This window comes from Tyto alba, unplaced genomic scaffold (assembly GCF_018691265.1).
Source record: "Tyto alba isolate M040663 unplaced genomic scaffold, T.alba_DEE_v4.0 Super-Scaffold_17, whole genome shotgun sequence".
Lineage (NCBI taxonomy): Eukaryota > Metazoa > Chordata > Aves > Strigiformes > Tytonidae > Tyto > Tyto alba.
The window spans coordinates 7,804,779-7,825,167 of record NW_024881279.1 but is presented as its reverse complement, the minus strand read 5'-3'; the positions used below and the strand labels follow the sequence as shown (position 1 = coordinate 7,825,167).

General features: G+C 52.1%; 1 protein-coding gene across 1 annotated transcript; it reads right to left on the bottom strand.

Moving 5' to 3' along the window:
• On the bottom strand, positions 1-7,871 carry LOC104368499 (neuropeptide Y receptor type 2). The gene is made up of 2 exons (XM_009975845.2): positions 7,811-7,871; positions 1-1,374 (listed from the first exon to the last, which is right to left on the bottom strand). Exon 2 carries the CDS (start codon positions 1,358-1,360, stop codon positions 176-178), a length of 1,185 nt encoding a protein of 394 aa, XP_009974147.2. The 5' UTR covers positions 1,361-1,374; positions 7,811-7,871; the 3' UTR covers positions 1-175.
• Between the last annotated feature and the right edge of the window lie 12,518 nt (positions 7,872-20,389).

Here is a 20,389-nt window from a genome sequence, read left to right as displayed (position 1 = left end):
TTTGGTCAGACAGAAATACACCAGATTTATTGTTTTGAGAGATACAGGGGGGTATTTCTGCATGGCTGTGGTAGCTACAATGTTTTGTCGACACAATGTTCTGCCAAAAAAAAAGCATTCACCCAGGAATGTCTCTGGGCTGTCAGAGTCAGTCCCAGAGGTGGATGTCCCATCCCTAGACCTCTGTGGGCAGTGGTCCATTGCCAGGATTCTGTTTGATGCTCCCATTTAGGGTGTTGGCCCTCAAGACGTAGGACCTCCCTCTAACTGAGCCTTCAGTGTGGATGCTTTCTGGCTTGTTTTGGCAACGAAAGAACATAAGGAAGCCATTCCGGTAGTTCTTGTTCATCCATCCATACAGCAGAGGGTTGACAAATGTAGAGCACATGGCCCCAACATGGAAGACAGTGTACAGGAGTTTATATTCATGGAAGATAAGAACCAGATCAAGATCAATAGCAAGCTGGAACATGTGGAAGGGGAGCCAACAGACTGCAAATACCACAACTACCATCACTAGCATTTTGGTTGTCTTCCTCCTCCGGCACTGGTTTTCATTCCTAGAAGTAGGACTGACGTGGTTTTTCAGCTTGAACCAGATCCTGGTATAGGCATAACAAATAATTGCAAGAGGGAAAACATACTGCAGGAGGAGCATGGACAGGCTGTAGATAGTGGCATCTCTGTTATTACCAGATGGCCATTTTTCTGAGCAGACAGCCATTTTGAGGTTGATGGATGGGATTTCCTCATACCGGTATTCTCTGAAGATGGCCAGAGGACCTGCAAGGACAGCTGCTGCTAGCCACATGACAGCTATAATGGTGAAGCTGAGCCTCTTGGAAATCCTGCTGTCCAGGTGGAAAACAATACACCGGTACCTATCCAGGGCAATCACAGTTAGGGTGAGAGTGGACACATGGACACTCAGAGCTTGAGCATAAGGGACCAGATGACAAAGAACAGCTCCAAACTTCCACTCATCCAGCAGCGTGTACACTAGTGTGAAAGGTAGACAAAGCGTGTCCACCATCAGATCTGCCAGGGCCAAGTTAGCTATGAAGAAGTTGGTGACAGTCCTCATGGTCTTGTACTTCACAATGATGTAGACGACCAAGGAGTTTCCAATGAATCCCAACAGAATGATGAGGGAGTAGGCAGCAATCAGAACAACCTGGACCCCCAGGATCTTAGTGCTGTCCATCATAACACTGCGGGACCCAGAGAGATCCTGGCTAGGAGTGACAAAGTCCTCGGCGTGCCAGCCCTGTGGCAGCTTCTCGTCTAATGCTGTCTTCTCCAAGGTGAGGGTGCTGTTAACTCCCTTCAATGGTCCCATGCCTGGCCTGAGACTTTCCATCAGGAAAAGTAGGTCTGGAACACAAACACAGCAAAAGTGAGAGCACAGGAGACAGCAGAACATCTGCAGGAACTGAGACTCAAAGGACATGTCCCACGTGGCATTTCAGGCTAAACAGCAGCAGCAGTGACATCCTCCTTCCCTCTCCTTACCCCCCATCCTTCCTCACACTGAATGGCCTTTCAGCTCTCTTACACCTCCTGTTAGAGCCTATGAGTTGAATGCCAATTCCCCAAGGAAAGGTCAGGGGAAAAATGCAACTTTTCATGCAAGTTTCCGCAATTCTGTTTATTTGAATCAAAGAGGGAAAAACCCCTGAACTAGTCAGGGCCAGACTGGTAGGTCCTGAACAGACCTCCTGCTCTTGGAGCCCCTTTGCACCCTATCTTCTGCTCCTTCAGACTAGGCTTTGCAAAACTGGCAAGTTGCTTCAACCAAGCCAAAAATTTGGGACGTCTTGGGGCTGACCAAAGAAATTGATAATGGTGTCAGTCATCTTTGATGAGATTTACTTGCATACAAAAATACCCTGAGTCCTAAATCCTTAAGAACTAGGAAAGGAGAAAAACAAGACGACACTCTCAAAGTCAAGGTGCTTTTTTCCACCTCCCCATAACAAGTATTTCCAGACTGTGCACCAGGTTTTTTTCAGTTTCTTATTTCTCACCCCTCCAGGTAAAAATATCTGTCACCCTGTCTCTGCATGAGTCTCTGCAATGCTACCACCCAAGACCAGCACCCCCTGCTCCCAACCCCTGGTAATGTGGTTAGCATTACTAATGCCATTTTATGAGGCAAGCAGCCACTTTCTGTTACCGAGCAGGTCACGTATTCATTCCCTTTCTCTCATTATCAGGCCCTGAAGGTCCTGTGAATCAAGCAGACAAACCAAACAGTTTTCTTCTTCCCCTCCCCACCAGCCTCAAGGTTCCTGGTTGCCGGGCCGATTACTCCCTTCCTTGATGGCCTTGAGGGCCCCAGGCACCCGGCCAGCCGGGGTGTTGATGGTCCCATCACAGAACAGGGAAGCGTAGCAGCACACAGAGCACTGCCCATAAAATCAAGCAGTTACAAGTCCTTAGTGGGGTACCTCTAAACAGTGAGATGTGACCCCCCGCCGTGGCCAGGGACACCCCCACCATCCTCTGCATCCTCTGAGGAGTGAGTGGCTCGTATTTTTTTATAGGATTTTCAAGTCTAGATTATGATTGTTACACTGATACAGCAAACCATGTATTAGGATTTGACCCGATCTGCAGAGGGTCCAGGTGATTATAAATTATAAGTTCAGTTGAATTATAAATTTTGCATTACTTAAGTGATTAGAAATCATAAGTTAAGTTGTATTATAAATTCTGTACACAATCTACTTGTAGATTGTACTACATTGGTTCTGCTTGTAGAAATCCTGTGCCATTCCAATCATAAATTCTGTGTTATACTAATCGTAATACCCTGTTAAGGAAATAAAGCTTTAATTGTAACCATGATTTAATGCTGTCACCATTCTGCCAAGGATCCCTAGAAGAACCTCTCTGTCCCCTCAGTGTCAGTGACACCCAGGCATCCGCCGGCTTTGCAGAGGAGGGAGCTCCTGCAGGGACGTGCATGTGCAGGGGGCAAACCGCCGGAGCTGTGAACAAGCCTCCCGCAGAGCTGCTGCTGAGCATCCTGGCACAAACAGGCCTGAGAGCCAAAGCCCCGGCGTCAGCGAGCCTCCTGCCACGTGGTGCTCAAATATCTGTGTGAATGTGGCTTTGGGAGCAGGGAGCCCAACTGGTGAGCCAGAACTGACTCAGTCTGGAACTTGTGGCTGGCGTTTGGTGACATTGGATCAGCAGAGTGTTGTCACAGCAGGGTTTTTATTCAGTCCAAACACAGCAGGAGAAAAGCCAGCTCTGTTACTGGCTCCTTCTCAGCCTCCGTGTCTCAGAATTGCTGCTGCAGTATGTGGAGAGGGGTGGCCGTGGCCCCTCACATATCCCCTCTTCCCAGCGCTGTGTGTGGAGCTCCCATTCCCACCACACACTTGATCAAAAGTGAGCAAAAGTCATCACTCTGTCCAAACAGGGTGATCTGCAGAGTGTCATATTTTCTCTGACCTGCAGAGATGGAGGATAATGCCCTGCCACTGAGAGAGGGAGGCAGAGGCCTTCAGCAAAGCTGGGAACTAGAGGCAGACTGCTGGGTACCTTCCTTCTCAACCTCCTTCAGGAACAAATTGGTCTGGGTTTGTACCAGGCAAGATGGGAGCACTGCTGGCTGGGTGCTGGTGGGCTTCCTGCAGTTCTGTGCCCTGCAAGCCAAGTGTTTAAGGACAGCCTGTCCTGTATTTCAGCTAGTTCCTTAAACAAATAGCATCAAATAATGGTGGCAAGATGGTAAAGGTGGCAGCAATTACATTGCAATGAATAATAAATGGCTGCTGCTTCTTTCATCGCTCTTCAGAGCAAGGGTTCTGATTCCCCCTTGGGACGTGCCCAGCCACCTGCAAACCTGGGCCGCTGCAGAAGCCCAGCAAAAGAGCTGCCTGCAATAGAGCACCCCTGCTTGCACACTTGCTTTCTCCTGCCCTTTCCATGCCCATTGGCTTGCCTAACTTGTCTAGCTCTGCTGGCTGATTTATGCCAATGATTCCGGTAAATGAAGTTGTTGGACTCAGCCATCATAATAATGGAGACCATATAGCTACCGCTAAGAGGGTAGGAAGGTAGCTTTAAGGAGCAGGAGGGAAAAATGGGTGGAATTGCTGGTGTGAGGGTTTGCTTAAGGGTGATCTCAAACTTCCACAACACCGCTGCCCCCAGCCCTGGAAAGGCAACCCCAAAGTCCAAAGGGAGGCCCCAACTTCTAAGGCAGGAGAGAGGAACTCAAAGCCACCCCACACAGCTGTGGGAAACGGAGCAGGGGGACCGGCCGGGCCCTGGGAAGGTGGCACAGCCACAGTGTCTTCAACAGGGCCCGACACACACCCGTGCTGCAGCTGGCCCCAAAGCAAACCTTGCTGCCGCAAAAGCAAAGTCAGTGATGGAAACAGAGCAAAGGCTGGACACGCTTCCAGTGGCTGTGATCTCCCTGCTTGCTCTCTGTCTGGGTTTTTGTACCTTCCAGGTTGTCTACCATTACTTTATCACTTGTTATCCCCTTTTCTGTGGCTTCCCGATCCCATTTATCTTCGGTACCCAAGTCCTGGCACAACACCAGTAGACACTCCCTTCCCTTTTTCCCCATCTCACCCACCAACTGGCTGCCAGTTCCCGTGTTCGCATCTCAGGCTATTTCCTTTCGCTGTAGACTGGCAGCTACCCACCATCTGAGAAGAGCCAGGAACATCATGATTATTGGAGCTGTTTCACTTCCTAACAAAATGGCCTTAATGGAGTTATTATTTGATTTGGTTTGCTTTGTTTTTTTTGTTTTTTTTTTTTTTTTTCCAAAGGGGAAACTATTAAAAATCAATTAAGGCATTTTAATTAAGGGACGAAATGGTCATAATAAGCGTTCCCACTCCAGGGGCTGCCTGGAGGTCGCAGGGATGCTGCTAGGAGTGGATCGAGGTCTGTTCCAGCAAGTAATGGAAGTACTGGCATATGTGTAGGCTACTGCCAGGCGCACACTCTCGTGCCTAGTGGGCCTTCCAGGCTAGATGGAAAAATCTTTGGAGCTGAGAGCCAACTGCTCTTGGGGGAACAAAACAGCAGGGCAGACGAGGAGGAGGCAGAAACACTACCCTAAGCCCTTTCCTCCGTGCTGGGCTGCCACAAAGGGATGCAGAAACAGCATTGCCGGGATCCTGCCCTCACCCTCTCCTCCAGCTGCAGTTCAGGCTGAGGCAGGACTGGGACCCCAGGGTGGCTCCCAGTGAGGCAGAGAGCTGTTCCCACTGTAAACTTCAGCCTTTGGGAAGGGGGGAGGAGGAGGGGGAAGCACAGAGGAGCTGTGAAACCTCAGCCCTTTGCTGAGCACACTGCTGTCGATGACCGAGAGGGACAGTGACCACCGTGACAGCTCCAAAATCCATTCCTACAGGGCCTAGATTAGGTGCTGGCATGCACCTCTGCTTCCTGGGAACTCCCTGGCTCCCTCCGTGTCCCTGCTGCAGCCCCAGGCATGCAGCCAGCCTGGCCCAGTTCTGTCAAGGCACATCCAGACCTGGAAAAGCCATCTGCAAAGCCTAGCAGAGTTCAGAAAGCAGGTCTGGAGGGGTGGGCAGTGGGCTGGAGAAAACAGAGCTTGTTAATTAACATTCCTTTTTGTCCCAAGCAGTGAGACTGGAGTTGCTGCAGCCAGCAGGCACGCAGGGTGAGGACAAGGGGTGCGGGAAAGAGGGAGGTAAGGTCAAAGACTGCTCAGAGCATGGATAGGAATTGCAATCCTACCACAGTTATCATTGATTTGAAAGGAGGGAGTGGAGGGACTTGGGCCAGCCTCTGCTCTCTGGCTAAGGACAGCCACAATCTTTCTACAGCAGTGCTGCGGTGTGCGGGCTGAGGCTGATGGATACCTTTGCAGCTTGACTCACTGATTTATTCCATGCTGTGTCCTTCCTCCAAAGCAGCTCAACTCCATGAAACCCCTTCATCTCCAGCAGCCTGGTCTGGAGCACTGACTCATCTCATCCCCAGTCCCATATCTGGCAGCAGTCAGGTGTCTATGTCAAAGAGGTCTGAGACGATCCCTCATCACCAGAACCCTGTTGTCACCCTGGGGCAAGCCACCTTCTACCACTTTCATGTTCTCCTACAGCACTCAAGAGACAGCAGTGTTCAGCCCTGCACCCCACAGCACAGCACTTAAGGGAGGAAAACACAATAAACTGAGATATGGAGGTTACCAGCTTGCCAGAGGCCACACGGCACATCCACAGCAAGCCTGGGAACAGAGCCCAACTTTTCTAACTCCAGCCTCCTGCATTCTCCACCAAAGAGGACTCTGCATCTCTCAGGACAAAACCTGAACATAGATTTCAGGAGCTGCATGAAAATGCAAAATGTGAGTGATAGAGGGGGTTTTGCATTCTGGGCTGGTTTCAAGACAAACAGCAGCTCTGGGATGATTTTCTGAAGCCAAAGAGCAGACAGAAATTGTCCCAAGTCCTTCCATCTCCAGTGAAGGGGTGATTGCCCTCCTGTGACACTACGTCAGAAAGGAAGACCCTCTGACCTGCCCATCATCTGCTGCAGTTTTGTAAATTATCTACCCAGATCAGACCCATCACTGCAGAAACCTAATGGCATCAGACACACATTGCCACCCCTGCACTTGCAAATCTCCAGGGCCTCAGAGCTGCTCCTGGGAGACCCCATCATAGAACTGGCACCAGGAGACAAAGTGCAAGGAGGAGGGATACACAAGGGATTTCTTGTGGTTCCTCACTCTAAATATTTGCACATCCCTGCCTAGGCTGGAGCCACGAAAGACTCTGAAGGGGATGTGGCAAGGAGGATGCCTTAGTCACTCAGCTCAGGACAGGATGAAAAAGAAGATGATGAGAAGAGATCCGTTTGACAGGGACACATGCTTTCTCCTGGAAATTTCTGCTACAGAAAGCAGGGAGGAACAGTGCAAGGCCCTCTGCCCTGTGGGACATGCAATGGGAGCAGAGCATGGCTGGCTGGGAGACAGGGCTCAGTGGATGACGCTGTGGTGGAGACACACCAGTTGTCAGGGCTGCAAAAGAGAAGCTGCACCACAGCTTGGTGGAAGGATCCTGGTTAACCTGGGGAGTCTGTTACCTGCTGAGATTTAAGGAGTCTGGGGTAGATGAGACAAGGGAGGAGAGAGAAATAACAACCCCCTAACAGAACAACCAGGGAGAAAACCCAGTATCCTGCTTTGGGACAGACCAGAAATTCTGTAGGTGAAATGCAGGCTACAACTGGACTGTAAGAGGCTCTCTCTGTGTTCAACAATTAGCATGCAAAGAGTGCAGAAAGAAAGCAAGCATGAGTTTTCTTCCTGCAGTCCCCTATCTCCCTTTGCATCTCTCTCTTTGAGGGCACTGATCTCTGGCAGCGAGACGAGGGCCAGCAACGCGTGCAGCCCCAGCACAGAGGAGCTGACGGGAGGCTGGTACCAAGCCACGAGGAGGCAGATTGGAGGAGAGATCAGGATTTCTCAGACAGCCGCGCACCTCAGCCCCACACCTGCAGCACGCTGCTTTGTAACTGTACGTGCCCGGTTTCTGCAGCCCCCTGGAACAACCTGCTCTCCTGACTGCTCCCACTCAGCATCCTGCTTCCCAGGTTCCCTACTTCTGCCCAGGGATCTTTCAGAACTCTCCTGACGGTATTTCTTGTTCACTTTCTCTCTATTCCAGCTCTCAGGGCTGTTGGTTCCCAAACCCAGTTTCCCAAAGATGCTTGGATCTTTTTTGCTTGAACCATGTGGCATGGCCAAGACCCTGTCCCATCTCAGCCCTGCTGCTCAGACGAGCCCTCCCCGACCCACCTGCAAAGGCCAGAGCGTCCTCCTCCTTCAGAAACCGAGCCGCTCACCTCGAGTTATCGTCTCATTGCCAGCCAGGATGGAGCGCTTGGTCCTCTCCACTCTCTGGGAGTCAACCTGTGGCAGAGGGGTGAAAAGCACTTTTCTGCAACTGTCCTCGGAAAAGCGAGGAAGTCAGGTGAGGATCTGGGCTGCCGGAGAGTGGTTCATCGCCAGGGGTAGCTTTGGTATCCCACCCTGAGCATCTGGAGAGCACCCTCTTGCAGGGTGACTGACAGCCCCCGTCTCACAAAGCTGGATGCTGTGTTAGCTCCTGAATGAGAGGAAGGCAGGGAGCTTGTGTTTAACAAACAGAAATGGAAAAGGGGAGGGAGCCTGCTGCTGCTGTTTATACAGTGTTCAGCCACTGAGGGGCTTCTTGCATAGAGGATAGAGAAGCTTTTCCACCACATCCAGTTTCCTCTCCAGGGAAAAGTGGTGGGGGCTGGAGGTCTGCAGGCTCCTCATCAGTGCCACTGACCTGGGCAAGTGTCCACCTGCCCTCACTCCATAGCTGTCCCACCTGCTCAGGCTTTAAACTCGTTGGGACTGGCACGGTCTTGTCCAGGGGTGGATCTCTCCTGCAGCAGGAGGTCTGCAGGTCCTGCGACTCAGCAGAGCCTTCACGGGACCTCCCCCCATCTTCCTCTGCCTCTGTGTCTGTGCAGTACCCTGCCCAGAGCAGTCTGATGCTGTGGGACAGGCCTTTGGGTACTCTTGGGATGCAAATAAAAGTAATGGTGAAAAGTTTTAGCCACTTGGCAATAGCTCAGTCTGTTCCAGAGCCAGATTCAGTGTGGAGCTAGGAACCTGAGTGAGTTTCTATTTTAGAGTGCTCAGCACTGCCCACACACTTGGAGCAAGAGAGAGGGAGAGGCACAAAAGCAACATCCTCATGTCCAACTCTGCAAAATCCAAGCTTGCCAGAGCCCAGGAGAGCACCCTGAGGGCAGCACAGGGAAGCAGGAGAAGCACAGGTCCCTACCTGGCCAAAGTCAGGTGTGTTGCTAGCATAGGATTTCCACCACAAGCGACATGTGAGTTTGCAGCTCACCTGGGCTAGGAAATGCTCCCAGAGGTTAGGGAGGAGGACACCTCTCCTTAGTTTCAAGTATCTACAGCTAAGAGTTTATCAGAGGAGTCTTGCTCTTCACCCCCACAGCTGACTTTGATTTCCTTTTCTCTGTGAGAACAGAAATGAAGAGGGTTTTCAACCAACTTGCTGTGCCGCAAAAGTCACAATGCATCAGGAAAAAGAAAATGCTCCAGTGGCTCAGCAAAAAAAGGAGAGTGAGAACATTCCTGAAGTAAATAACATGGAAAGTGGCACTTGAACCCAAGACTCGGACAAGGGTCCTCATGAGTCCCCTCCTTCCTGCTCCTCTCCCCACCTCCTGAAGGGAAGGGGCTCAACACACCAGCACTGTCAGTCAGGCAAATCCACCAGCTGCACTAGCTGGATTTTTGTGGGAGTTCTGTATCTTCTCCCCCTTCATTTTCCTAGGGGCTGTCAATTTAGCTGTTCTGGAAAGCTGAGGGTGGAGGGGAGCAGGACAAGACAAACCCACTTGGAAGGGGCTGTTGCTGTCTCGCAGCAGTCTGCAGGGAGAGGTGAAGAGCAGCTAATGGGAAGTGAGTGGTACACTATTCCCCATGTTCCTGGTGAATGGACACTCCTCCTCTCTAGGGTCCTCAGCAGTGGATGTTTGAATTCTGCTCAAGAGAGATATTTTTTTCCTCATTTCTCTTCTGGTGTAAGATTCTTCTTGCCCATTCCCCAGAGTCCTTTGCTACAGCTCCCCACTCTTCTCTTCCCTGGGCTGGAATAAGATGCCTGGGGAAAAGGCAGCGATTGACAGGAGAGAAACTCGCTGTAGCCTGAAGCTATGAACCTTCATCAGGACCATGGGGTGAATTCCAGTCATTTTTGGCATGTGGTGTTTGCTGGATGACAGCAAATCCAAACTCTTAAATCATGAATTAATCAGTGCAAGTCCTCAAGACTGTCCTCTCCCACGGTCTCAGGGCTCCAGCGGAGAGGTTAGCACCAAAACCTGCGACGCTCCCAAACATCAACTCACCTCTTCGACCAGATAACTTAGCTGAAGAGCCCCTGTGTGCTCGGCAGAACAGACAGAGCCTGGGAAGGGGGAGCTGCCCGTGATCCAAGGTGATGCATGTGGTCACAAATCATCCCCCCATAAGCGATCCTCCTGCGACGCGGAGCAGCGCAGTAAGGGAAGGTCGAGCTCTCAGCGCGCCAGGGACGTCACTCCAACTGGCAGCCACCGAGCCAGGGTTTGGTCCCTGCTCCCTCGGCACTCCCCAGCCCTCTCCCCAGGAGCCAGGCTCTTCTCACGGCACCGCAGACGTGGGCTGCCTGCCAGCCTGCCTAATCTCACCCAGCTACAACATAATTACTGCCGGCAGCCAGTGCATGCAGCAGAGCCCCGACACGGCCCGGCCCTCGGCTTCTCGGGAGCTAAGGGACACCCGGGGTCTGCTGTGCCAGAGCCCCTTGTCTTCTTGGTGGGTCAAGAGGATCAGTCACAGCACAGGCTGTGGCAGCCTGAACACCGAGGTGCACAAAGACTTCTGCTGGCAGCTTGCAGATCCCAAAACAGCTGAGGGTCTTCCCAGCCTCAACCAGCAACTGCACCCTGGAGTAAAAGGATGGGGAAATACAAAGATTGTCCTGGGGTTTGGGAGGCTGCGCAGCACCGAGCAGAGGTACCAGGACCCACTGCATGCACCGCTGTCACCTCAAACCCCAGGGTATTTTCACATGCGGGCTGGGTACACACAAAGGCCTGCACGGGTGCACCGGCATCCTCGTGTCCTTTCAAACACGATGGGATCGTTCAAAGGATCTTTGCAGCCCAAAGGCCTTTTCCCAGTGTTTGGGCTTTGATTAGGCAAAACTGAGTCTGATCACCTGCTCTTCTGAGTATACAACAATGAATTTTATGCTCCAGGGAGCAAAAATTATGTCAAAAAGCTGAGAAATGGGGCAGAGGAGAGGGCTGTCTTTTCATCAGCTCATAATCTGATCTGCCTCAGAGAGCAGGCAGGTCCTCAGTCTGAACACCTTGCAGCTGTAAGCCATACTCTGTAGCTCAACTTCTCTCATAAAAGAAAGGCATATTATCTGATCGCTCCCTGGGAGAAATCTCTACGAAATCTGTTACCAAGGCTTCCAGATGCTCCAGTTCATCCTGCTTCATCTGGAGCAGCAACACTGACATACTTAAAAAAGCAGCTTTTCATTTTTCAACATCTGTTTAATTTCACCTGCATGTAACTAAAATATTTCCACTGCTCCTTCCTGCAGTGTCAAGCCTGTGTTTTGCTGAGAAGCCTCAGAAGCATCAGCTTGTTGTGGTAACACAAAAGCCCCTTTTCCATGTGAGCCCAGGAGTTCACGGATGCAGTGGATTTGGGAGTCTGTGATGCATTTTGGAGCTAAATTAGCCACAAAGCTGCTCAGGGGTGGGAGGGAGGATAGAAAGCTGGCTGCACCCTCTCTGAATTTAAAAGCAGGTTCTCATTTTGTAACTGCCTTTTGTGCCTATATGAACATTTCTGGAATCAGTGGAGGAGCAGAGATAGCATCAGGAACAAAGTTTTGCTAAAATACCTGAGTGATCTGATACCACAATGAGAGGCACTGAAGAAGCAGGAGGAGAGACGAGCTGTATGGGTTGGCCTGGGACTGGTGCAGCTCTGCTCTCCTTCATGGCAGCTCGGGATGCTGAGCGTGTCTTCAGGATGAGGGTCAGTGAGCCAGCAAAGAGGATATCATATGGAAAGAGGTTAAAAGATTTTGTGTCCTACCAAAGAGGACACACATCACCGCACTTCAGCTCCTGGCAGAGCCGGGAGCCGATTAGGGACAGGGCTCCACTTGAGACAAACCAACAGAGCTCATTTGATTAAGTTGATTAACGCCAAGGAGGGTTTACCCCTTCCACTCCCTTCTCACCCCTGGATCTTGCTCTGACACACAAAATCCCCTTGATCACCCTTGCATTAGGGCAAAAGGACTCTGGGCAGCTCGGTGGGGTTCCTGCGGGCAGACACCAGAGCCTCTGAGCCCAGAACTGGTCCCTGCATTTAGCTGCCATTTCTGCAAGTCACTGCACTCAAAGCTTTGCTAATTTATTAGAGGGTTGTTGCTTGTTGTTTGTGTACCGAGCCATCTAGAAAACAGCTTCTGCAGAAGAGGGTAATTGCAGTCAGATAAGCTCTTCAGAGCTGGGATTGCAAAAATACGATACATTGTACACTGGCAGTTGTCTGGATAAACTAGACTCTGGCTGAGTTCTTGGGTAGGAGCATGTTTCCCCATCTGTCAGACTCCCTGTCCACCTTTGGGCAAATCACTTCATGTGTCCCAATTCCCTGCATGGAAAAGAAGTGATAAAAATGGTTCACTCTGACACAGGGTTACAGGTGCTACAGGGGCAGGTACTGGCAGCCTTGCTAGCAGAGCTGAGGGGTGACACTGTTCACCCATGGGATTTCTTCCTAAATTGCCCATCTCATTTAGGCAGCATGTAGTGCAATCAGGGTCTTACTCTCCCAGGCTGGATACTCCTGCTTCATAGTCCCATGATGAAGTTACAAATCTGTGGCCAGCCTGTTGCTCCTGAGATGACAAACAGTGCTGTAAAGGTTGGGTTGTGGCAATGGGAGTAGGCAGAGCAGGATGGGAGCCCCAGCCTAAACTCTACCTAAGCATCAAGACTGAAGGCAATGCAAGCACCTGGGAAGAATTCAGGGCATGCCGTGTTTTCTATGGGCTTGGTGCTGCCAAAAGGCACCAGGTTGCCAACAGCTGAGATCCAATGCTCAGCACCACTGGAGAGGCAGCAAGATTGCGTTTGCTGCTTCATGACTTCACTCCATCTTTCCCTGTCCCATGGGGACCCACATTAGGTGTCAGCAAGGAGCAGCTTGTCTGCACCGTGCTCAGCTCTGCGGTGCTGGGCCAGCAGCACACACACACACTGGTCGTGCACACTGGTGTGCTGGGGCTCTTCACACCAGGGCAAGGGGGGCAGATACACTCCTGATACCAACCCAGGGGTTTGGCTGGGAATCCATCTGGCTTGGTGTTCCCCATAAACATGACTCAGAAGCCACCGTCTGACACTGAGAGATAGATATGACACCGAGTCCCCCAGGAGAAAGAGCAGCATCCCCAGGGTACGAGCAGAGCACGCACAAACCAACTGGAGACTGTGCTGGAAAGCACAAAGCCTTATAAAGGCAGCGCTCTGGGTTTGTCCTTCTTTCAGCTCTTCCAGGCGATGAAAAGGACAGCTCACAACCCTAATTAACTGGAACATGCTAATACCACTGAGCTTCCCTGGCCAGCAAATTTGGCACGAGGCGTGTGGGCCACTTTCCAAACAACTGCTCAAGGGAGCGCGTGCCTGCAATCTATTATTCAATGAGCAGTGTTTCCTCTCTGCCTCCACTGAAGAGCTCAGACCAGACACATGAGGGAGGTAATTCTGGAGCCTGCACATCCACTTCGAAAGCCATTTCATGCTGGAGGGAGAAGAGACTTATTTCTTCCTGGGCATTAAAGGTATTTAAGGTGCCAGGGGAAATACGGCTTTGCACAGCATTACCCCTCTGAGCGCTCAGGGTTTCCAAATGCCTCAGCATGTGATGCTCAGCTTCCCACGGGGAGAACCACATTCCTTCAGGGTGACATTCATTCCGGGCAGAAGATGCAGAGCCTCCCATGACAACCTCATTCAAGGACCAGAGCAATGTGCATCATCTTTTTGCAGAGCTGCCCATCCAAGCACCGCCACAGCCCCTCCAGTACAGACATCGGGAATGGGTCAGAAGATCTGTGCAACATTCCCAGGACCATGCTGGTTTGACCACCCATCCTTTCCCTCCTTCAGGGCCAAAGGACTCCTCCTGTACTCCTCCCCATCACCAGCAGCCTCTTTCATGCCTGTGCATTCCCCCTTCTCGGCTGGCCTGCCCCTCGTCCTCAGCATCGCCTGCGGCTGTCGGCTGCATGGCCAGGCATGGCACCATGTGCTTACCAAGGGCACATCTCTCCCCACTCCCTCCCTACCACACCCTTTGCAAACATTCGTTGTTATGGTGACAGCTCCAGAAGGAAAACCTTTTTGAGGATCTTCCAGATTTTTTAACAAACATATAGCCATTTTAATTATTTTCCCTAAAGGAGGTGGTTATCTTGCTTAATGGCAACTGAATTTCTTTCGTTTCTGGTGACCACTTCGGTAATGCTCAGGCTCTGTCTTTCACTATGTGGCAGTAAGAGAAGGGAAGGGCGTAATGGCAGAGCCAAGTGCGAGGAGCTGCTCTTAAATCCTGCTGGGGGTCACAGGAGGATGCCTCCAGGCTGAAGCTGCTGAGCTGCAGGTGGTGATGAGTCTAAGTTTCTCCAAAATGAGTGAGATTTTGGAGCACAGCTGAATCTTTCTCGGATAGCAAAGTCCAAAGTAAATAGCAAGGGGGAACATCTATGTCCAATAACCTGTGCTTTGCATGAAACACTGCACTGAGAGACTGTTCTTGCAAGGTCTTCTACAGAAACATCCCTTGGTTTCTGAATGCTGCATAATGGTAAATGAATTTTCTCCATCTCCAGCAAATGGGCTGAAGACTTTCATCAGAGAGTGCTGCAGAGAACTGGTCTCTGTGGCTGTCTTTAATGCAAGTAATGAATATCTGAAACAGCCTCAGACCAGCCAGGAGAAAGAAACCCGGGGCTGTGATGTGACCACAGGGCTGGATTTTATGGCTACTGTGTTCTGACTGTAGAATATGGATGCAAACCAACGAAAGACTCAAGCACCTTGAGCAGCAAAGCCTGTCCAGCCCATTTTTGTAGGGTGAGCTCATGAAGACCTTTCCCACATCCCTGCTGTACAGAGCTGAGGTCAGAAATAAAAAAAAAAAATAAAATAAATCCACATGCTTCAGGCCCTGCAGAGGCAGCTCAACTTGTCTGTGAATGCTCGGCAGCCTCACCATGAACATGCATTTGAGTGCAGGAGAAAAGCGTTACAGGGCCTCCTTCACCCAGGGACCAGGTAACGGGCTGGCTGGGGAGCTGAAGCATGACCCATCATGGGGAAGGCTGAGAGGACAAAGCTGTTTTGGCCAAGCTTTGTGCTGCATGTGGAATATCAGAGGGGTTTCATGCATAGCTCAGAAAAAAAGGGCAAACAAGCAGCAGCCAGAAATGTTAATATTTTGCAGAAATATCCTGGGTTTGGCGCCTGGGTGTGGGGAGCTGAAGGACGCTGGTGGAATGCAAACGTGGATTCCTGGCTGCCCGGAGGGGCTGCATGGGGAATCTCACATCCCGGCACGTCAGACCGCCTGGCAGGCTGGATCGTGATGGTTTACACGAAGGGAGTCCTGGGGAGAGAGCCTGGGCTGAGAAGTTCTGCAGCCTTATGAATCCAGTCCCTAGGAATTGAGCTATTTGAGCATCCCCAGAAAAAAAAAAAAAAAACAAAACAAAACAAAGTCATGATTAAGCGGCATTCATCCTCCTGTGCCTGTTCTAGGACCTGTTTCTTACACAGTGTCACCAGTGGGCTGTGGGAGGGCTTAATCCACAGGGTTTAACCCAGTGCCCCCAGAGCCATTTAGCATGCAAGGGCTCAGGAGAGCCCCAGTCCCATGGTGCAAACTCCCTCCCTCCATGTCGTAGGAAATGGATTTCTCCATGCCGATCCCCAACCCTTCTCCACCAGCTCCTGGACACACAAGGGACAAAATGACACAAACCTCTAGACCACTGGCCTTACTTGACCTGGTTCCTTTTGAGGCATGTTTGGGATGGTTTGAACCTGCTCAACACCTCTCACTATGTCCATCTGGCTTTTATCTGGACTATGGTTGCCAGTTCATGGGGGTACTTGGGGCCAGCCAGATGCCTTCAGAGCGCAAGGCTCTGCTCTGGCCTCAGCAAAACAGCGGTGTCACTTGGGCCTGGGAAGAAAATATTGGCAAATAATGGTCTACCCTTTGGTCACCCTCCTCATCCAGCTATTTATCCAAAGATATCATATCTCAGAGCATTGCTTCATTTCCTGCATGCTCTTCTAACTGAGGCCTTTAAATCATGTCCCTGCAGCTGAGGTCACAGAGGGATGCGTAATATTCATTAACAGTGATGCAGCTGTTACCTTGATTCACCTCATCCCTTCTTCTTTCACATTTTTCTTTCTGTTTCCTGCTTTCCCTTTCCATTTCTTCCTCCATCTTGGTCTCAGCGCAGGAGAGAGCTAGCAGGAGCCCACCGAAGTGTAGCTTCTTGGGGTGCAGCTTGCTTTTGGGGATGTTGGGAGTCTGGGGCTTCTTCCTGGACTGGTAGCACCACACTCCCTCCTGGCCAGGGATGCTGTGGGCAGCGAGCAGCAAGGGCTGGCTCCAGGCTGCCCCATCCTCAGCCCACAGAGTCTTTCCACAGCCGCTTGTTCGTGTCAGTACATGGAAAAGACCAGATTTAATTCAGTTCAGTGTCTGAAATATGGAAATAAGGACCACTGAAGGGTCCCAGGGTAAGGATAGAGGATAGAACTGATAAGTCTTTTGACTGTGTTTCAAACAAACTCCCACATGTGGACTTTCAAACCCCAATAGGCAGCTGAGCTGGGAATTGCCCAGTGCTGATGCTCTTCGTTCCCTTACAGCCACAAAACCAAAGCCACCATCTCGCCCCCATGTCCATGGCTGGAGGATCCCCTGCCTCCAAGTTTCTACTCTACAGGGGACAAGCTGGTGGGTGCTGGGGGGCACAGACCAGCGAGCACAGGAGTCACCCGCTGAGGGGCTGCCCAGCACCTCCCCATTGCAGGACCCAAGGGCTCCAGCCCCAGTTTACCCCTCTGCCCCCTCCCCTGCCCCATGGCCGGGCACGACTCAGGCAGAGCCGCAGGGGAAGGCAGGATCCACAGGGGTCAAAGTCCTCAGTGTGTATTTGTGCGGAAACCAAAGTGAAACAGGGAAATCAAAACGCAAAGCTGCTCAATCCCTCTTGAGCTTTCCTGCCTGCATTTGGAGAGCTGACACGGGGGACTGATACTGTGGATCAGCAGTTTCTTCCCCTTCCACTCACATATCGCTGGGAGCCCAGTGAAACCCTTCAGCACGTGGACCCATCGCACTTCCCACTTCATTCTCCTCCTTCTGTAAGGCCAAACACTGCCTCTGACACCCATCTCCACGAGTACATGTTTACTGCACAGAGCAGAGAACTGTGAAGGGTTTTGGACCCAATCCATGAGCTTTCAGCCAGACCCACATTATCCTTCATCTCCCCAGTGCATAATCAGGCTCTCCAAACACAGTGTTCTCAGGTCCCAGCCCAGAGCTTGGAGCCTCCCGAGAGGAATATGCTAAAAAGAGAAAGAAAAACATTATATTGCCAACTGAACTGAGTGCTGAAAGGAAGGAGATGCCAGGAGCACTTAAACAAGAATTCGAGACCGGAGGACGCTTGGGTGTGTGTTTTCAATCCGCAGATGGGAGACGTGTTCATTGGGAAATGACTGCCACTCGCTGTTAGCTTTAGACCTCGTAGCTGACATCCCAGAAAGTGAAATGGCCATGACAAGGACATCCCTGCCTGTATTAGAACTTTCTTCTGGGACTGATGGATTAGTGCAGTGTATGGTAACATGGTGCCACTCCTCCTTTGGCTCCAAAACCTGCATTTGCAGATTGAACCGGCAAAGATGGAGATGAGCAATTTTACATGGGCGATCAGTCCTTTTGGCAGCAAGGGGAGTTATTTGGGAAAACCGAGTCAAGACATCAGGAGGTCCAGGGCTCCCTTGGGTGCTGTGGGGTGTCCTGCAGCACCCAGACCCAGATGGCAGTGCCATGCCCTGATGCAGAGCATCGCTGCCACGTGAGCAGCATCCCGCAGCCCTGTGCCAGCCCTGGAGGTGGGTATCCACTGGCACAGCCCCAGCCTGGTGCTGCAGTGGGGGGACGCTCCTGCTGCTCACACTGCACAGAGTGCCCAGGACCAGGCTCTAGCTGGGGCTAACAGGGGAGCTGGTGGGGGAGCTCATCATCAGTGGAGATATCCCAGATTCTGCTGTTGAAGGGTGAAGCTTCAGTTCTCTGGCTACAGAGGGACGCACCTTCTCCGAACAACAGATCTGCAGCTGGTGCATGGAGGTGCAGGCTGGGGGCTGTCACCTCCCTGGCCTCTGTAACCAGCCCCACTGGGGGCGATGAGCTCTCCGAACACAGTGCAAATGATGATTCACAGGAACATCTCCCACCACTGATGGCTCGGGCTGCTGGGGGAACATAACCTTTTGCAGCACATTCCAGATTGCCGCCGAAAAGCAATTATTAATGCTTTTACCTCTGTGCAGAGCCACACAAATAATGGACCGTGGCTCTGCGAGCTGCAACAGGTCAGGGAGCTGCACCCTGGCTCACCCCAGGCTGCGTATCCTGGGCTGGGCATCTCAGCTGCTGGTTTATGTGTGTGTCTATGTGTGTGTCTGTGCACAGTCTGTAATGCCTCCTGGGGAAGTGGTGGCAAAACCGGGAGATCAGAGGCTACAAACAGATGATGAAGCCATTTCCCTCTCAGAAGGATGCATCTAAGCAGGTGATTCAGCTCCCATCCAAAATCCATGAGTCCAAAGCCAGTTATTTCTCAGGGATTGCTGGTACTTGGCGGGAGGATGACACATAACGCGAGCCACTCCCCGCGCTGGTCTGGCAGCGGTCACTGCTCCTGGCAAGCCCCAGCCTGTTCACACCGTGAGATCTGGCCTCCTGGAAGCATAAAACTCTGTAAATATTGGGAGTGAGGTTTTGCTGCACTGTCACAGCTAAGCAGAGATTGCTCAGTCATCCCTGGATCCCTGTGTCATCCCTAGGTCCCAGTGTCACCGTCCTAGCAACATTCCCAAGAGGACCCCGCTGAGTTGTGTAGTGGAGAGGGTAAAAAGGCAGCAAGGGGAGCAGGTTCAGCCTGCTGGAAACAATTGCTGCCCAGCAAGTGCTTCTTGTACCCCTGCGTCCGGCGAGCAGCAGAGGCTGAGCATCCCTGTCCCACTGCCACCACGGGGACTGGAGCAGGAGGGTGCAGCCAATCCTCACCTCACTCAGTGAGCTGGAGCAGGTCCTGAGCCCCCAGAAAAACTGTGTTGGGGCTGGCAGCATATTTGGGCATGGCCTGAGCTTGTTGGTGTCCACAGATGCTGCTCGCTTGCCTGCCCAGAGGCCTCAGAGCACTTTGGCAGCAGCCCACATCCTCCCTCCTTGTCCATTGCACCTCCTGAAGCTCAACCCTTTCCCTGGGGGCACCCCCAGCCCACCCCACCACACACGCCAGCATTCACGCTGCTTATGCCAGGACTCTGCAGAGCAATGGTAAGCGACGAGGAGCTTCAGCTCATCGCTGCTTTGCTCCCTGGGTGGTTGCAGGAGGCTGCCCTGGGAGCAGGGACCTGGAGCGTGTGACCCCAAAGGGCTGGTAGTGACAAGGGGGTGGCCGATGCCTGCGAGCAGGGCTGCTTGCAGCCACATGGCAGTGAGCGAGCACACACTGTGCAAGAGGAAGCCTGGGAAAATCCCTCAGACAAGCAAATGAAGATGGGCGGAAACATGTTTTGCATTAATTGCACTGCTCTGATGGTGAGGAAATGGAGCAGCAGCAGCAGGAGGAGGGCGATAGCTGGACAGTGCCTGGCACATCGCCCTTTTGGGGGGATGCTACAACAGCAGTTAGGAGACAGATGGCCTGTGCAACTCGTGCCTGTCCCTGTGTCCCTCCTCTTTTCAGTTTTGTTATTTCCAGTATTAAACGCTCTTGTGATTGTTGTCACATGTCCGCCAGCGTTTGCCGCTTCCCACAACACCCCTGGGGCCCACCATCAGGTGACCACACAAGGATGAAAACCCTTCTTTCTTTCACTAACAACCCTGCAGCCCTTGCCATCACTGCTCCAAACCTGTGACCCCAAAGCACTGCCCGGAGCTGCTCTCCAGAGGTCCGGTGACTTGCTTGGTTCAGTTTCCTCCCAAGTTACAGACCACTGGAGAAGCAAAAGCAGGGACTAGGGGGCAGAAGGCTTTTTCCCCACGGCTCATTCCAACAGTCTCGTTGCTGAAGGCAGCAGTGGGGCAGTGCAGTGCAGGAGCAGGAGGCATAGTGCAATGCAACACAACGCACCGCACCGCAACGCACCGCAACGCAACGCAACGCAACGCAACGCAACGCACCGCAACGCAACGCACCGCAACGCAACGCAACGCAACGCAAGGCAACGCAACGCAACGCAACGCAACGCAACGCAACGCAACGCAGCACGCGGTGCGCAACTCGCGCCCTCCCGCTGGCGGCGCGCGAGGCCCCAGCACCCGTCCCGGACCGCGCCCACGTGACACGTCACATGCCGGAGCCCCGCCTGGCCGCAGCTCCCAGCCAATGAGTGGAGGGGCGGGGGGAAGGGGGGCGGTGAGTCCGGACGGCGATTGGTCGAGGCCGACGTCAGTCTG

Excerpts from the sequence above, each read along its gene's own strand:
- LOC104368499 (XM_009975845.2), bottom strand. The coding sequence starts at position 1,360 with ATGGAAAGTCTCAGGCCAGGCATGGGACCATTGAAGGGAGTTAACAGC.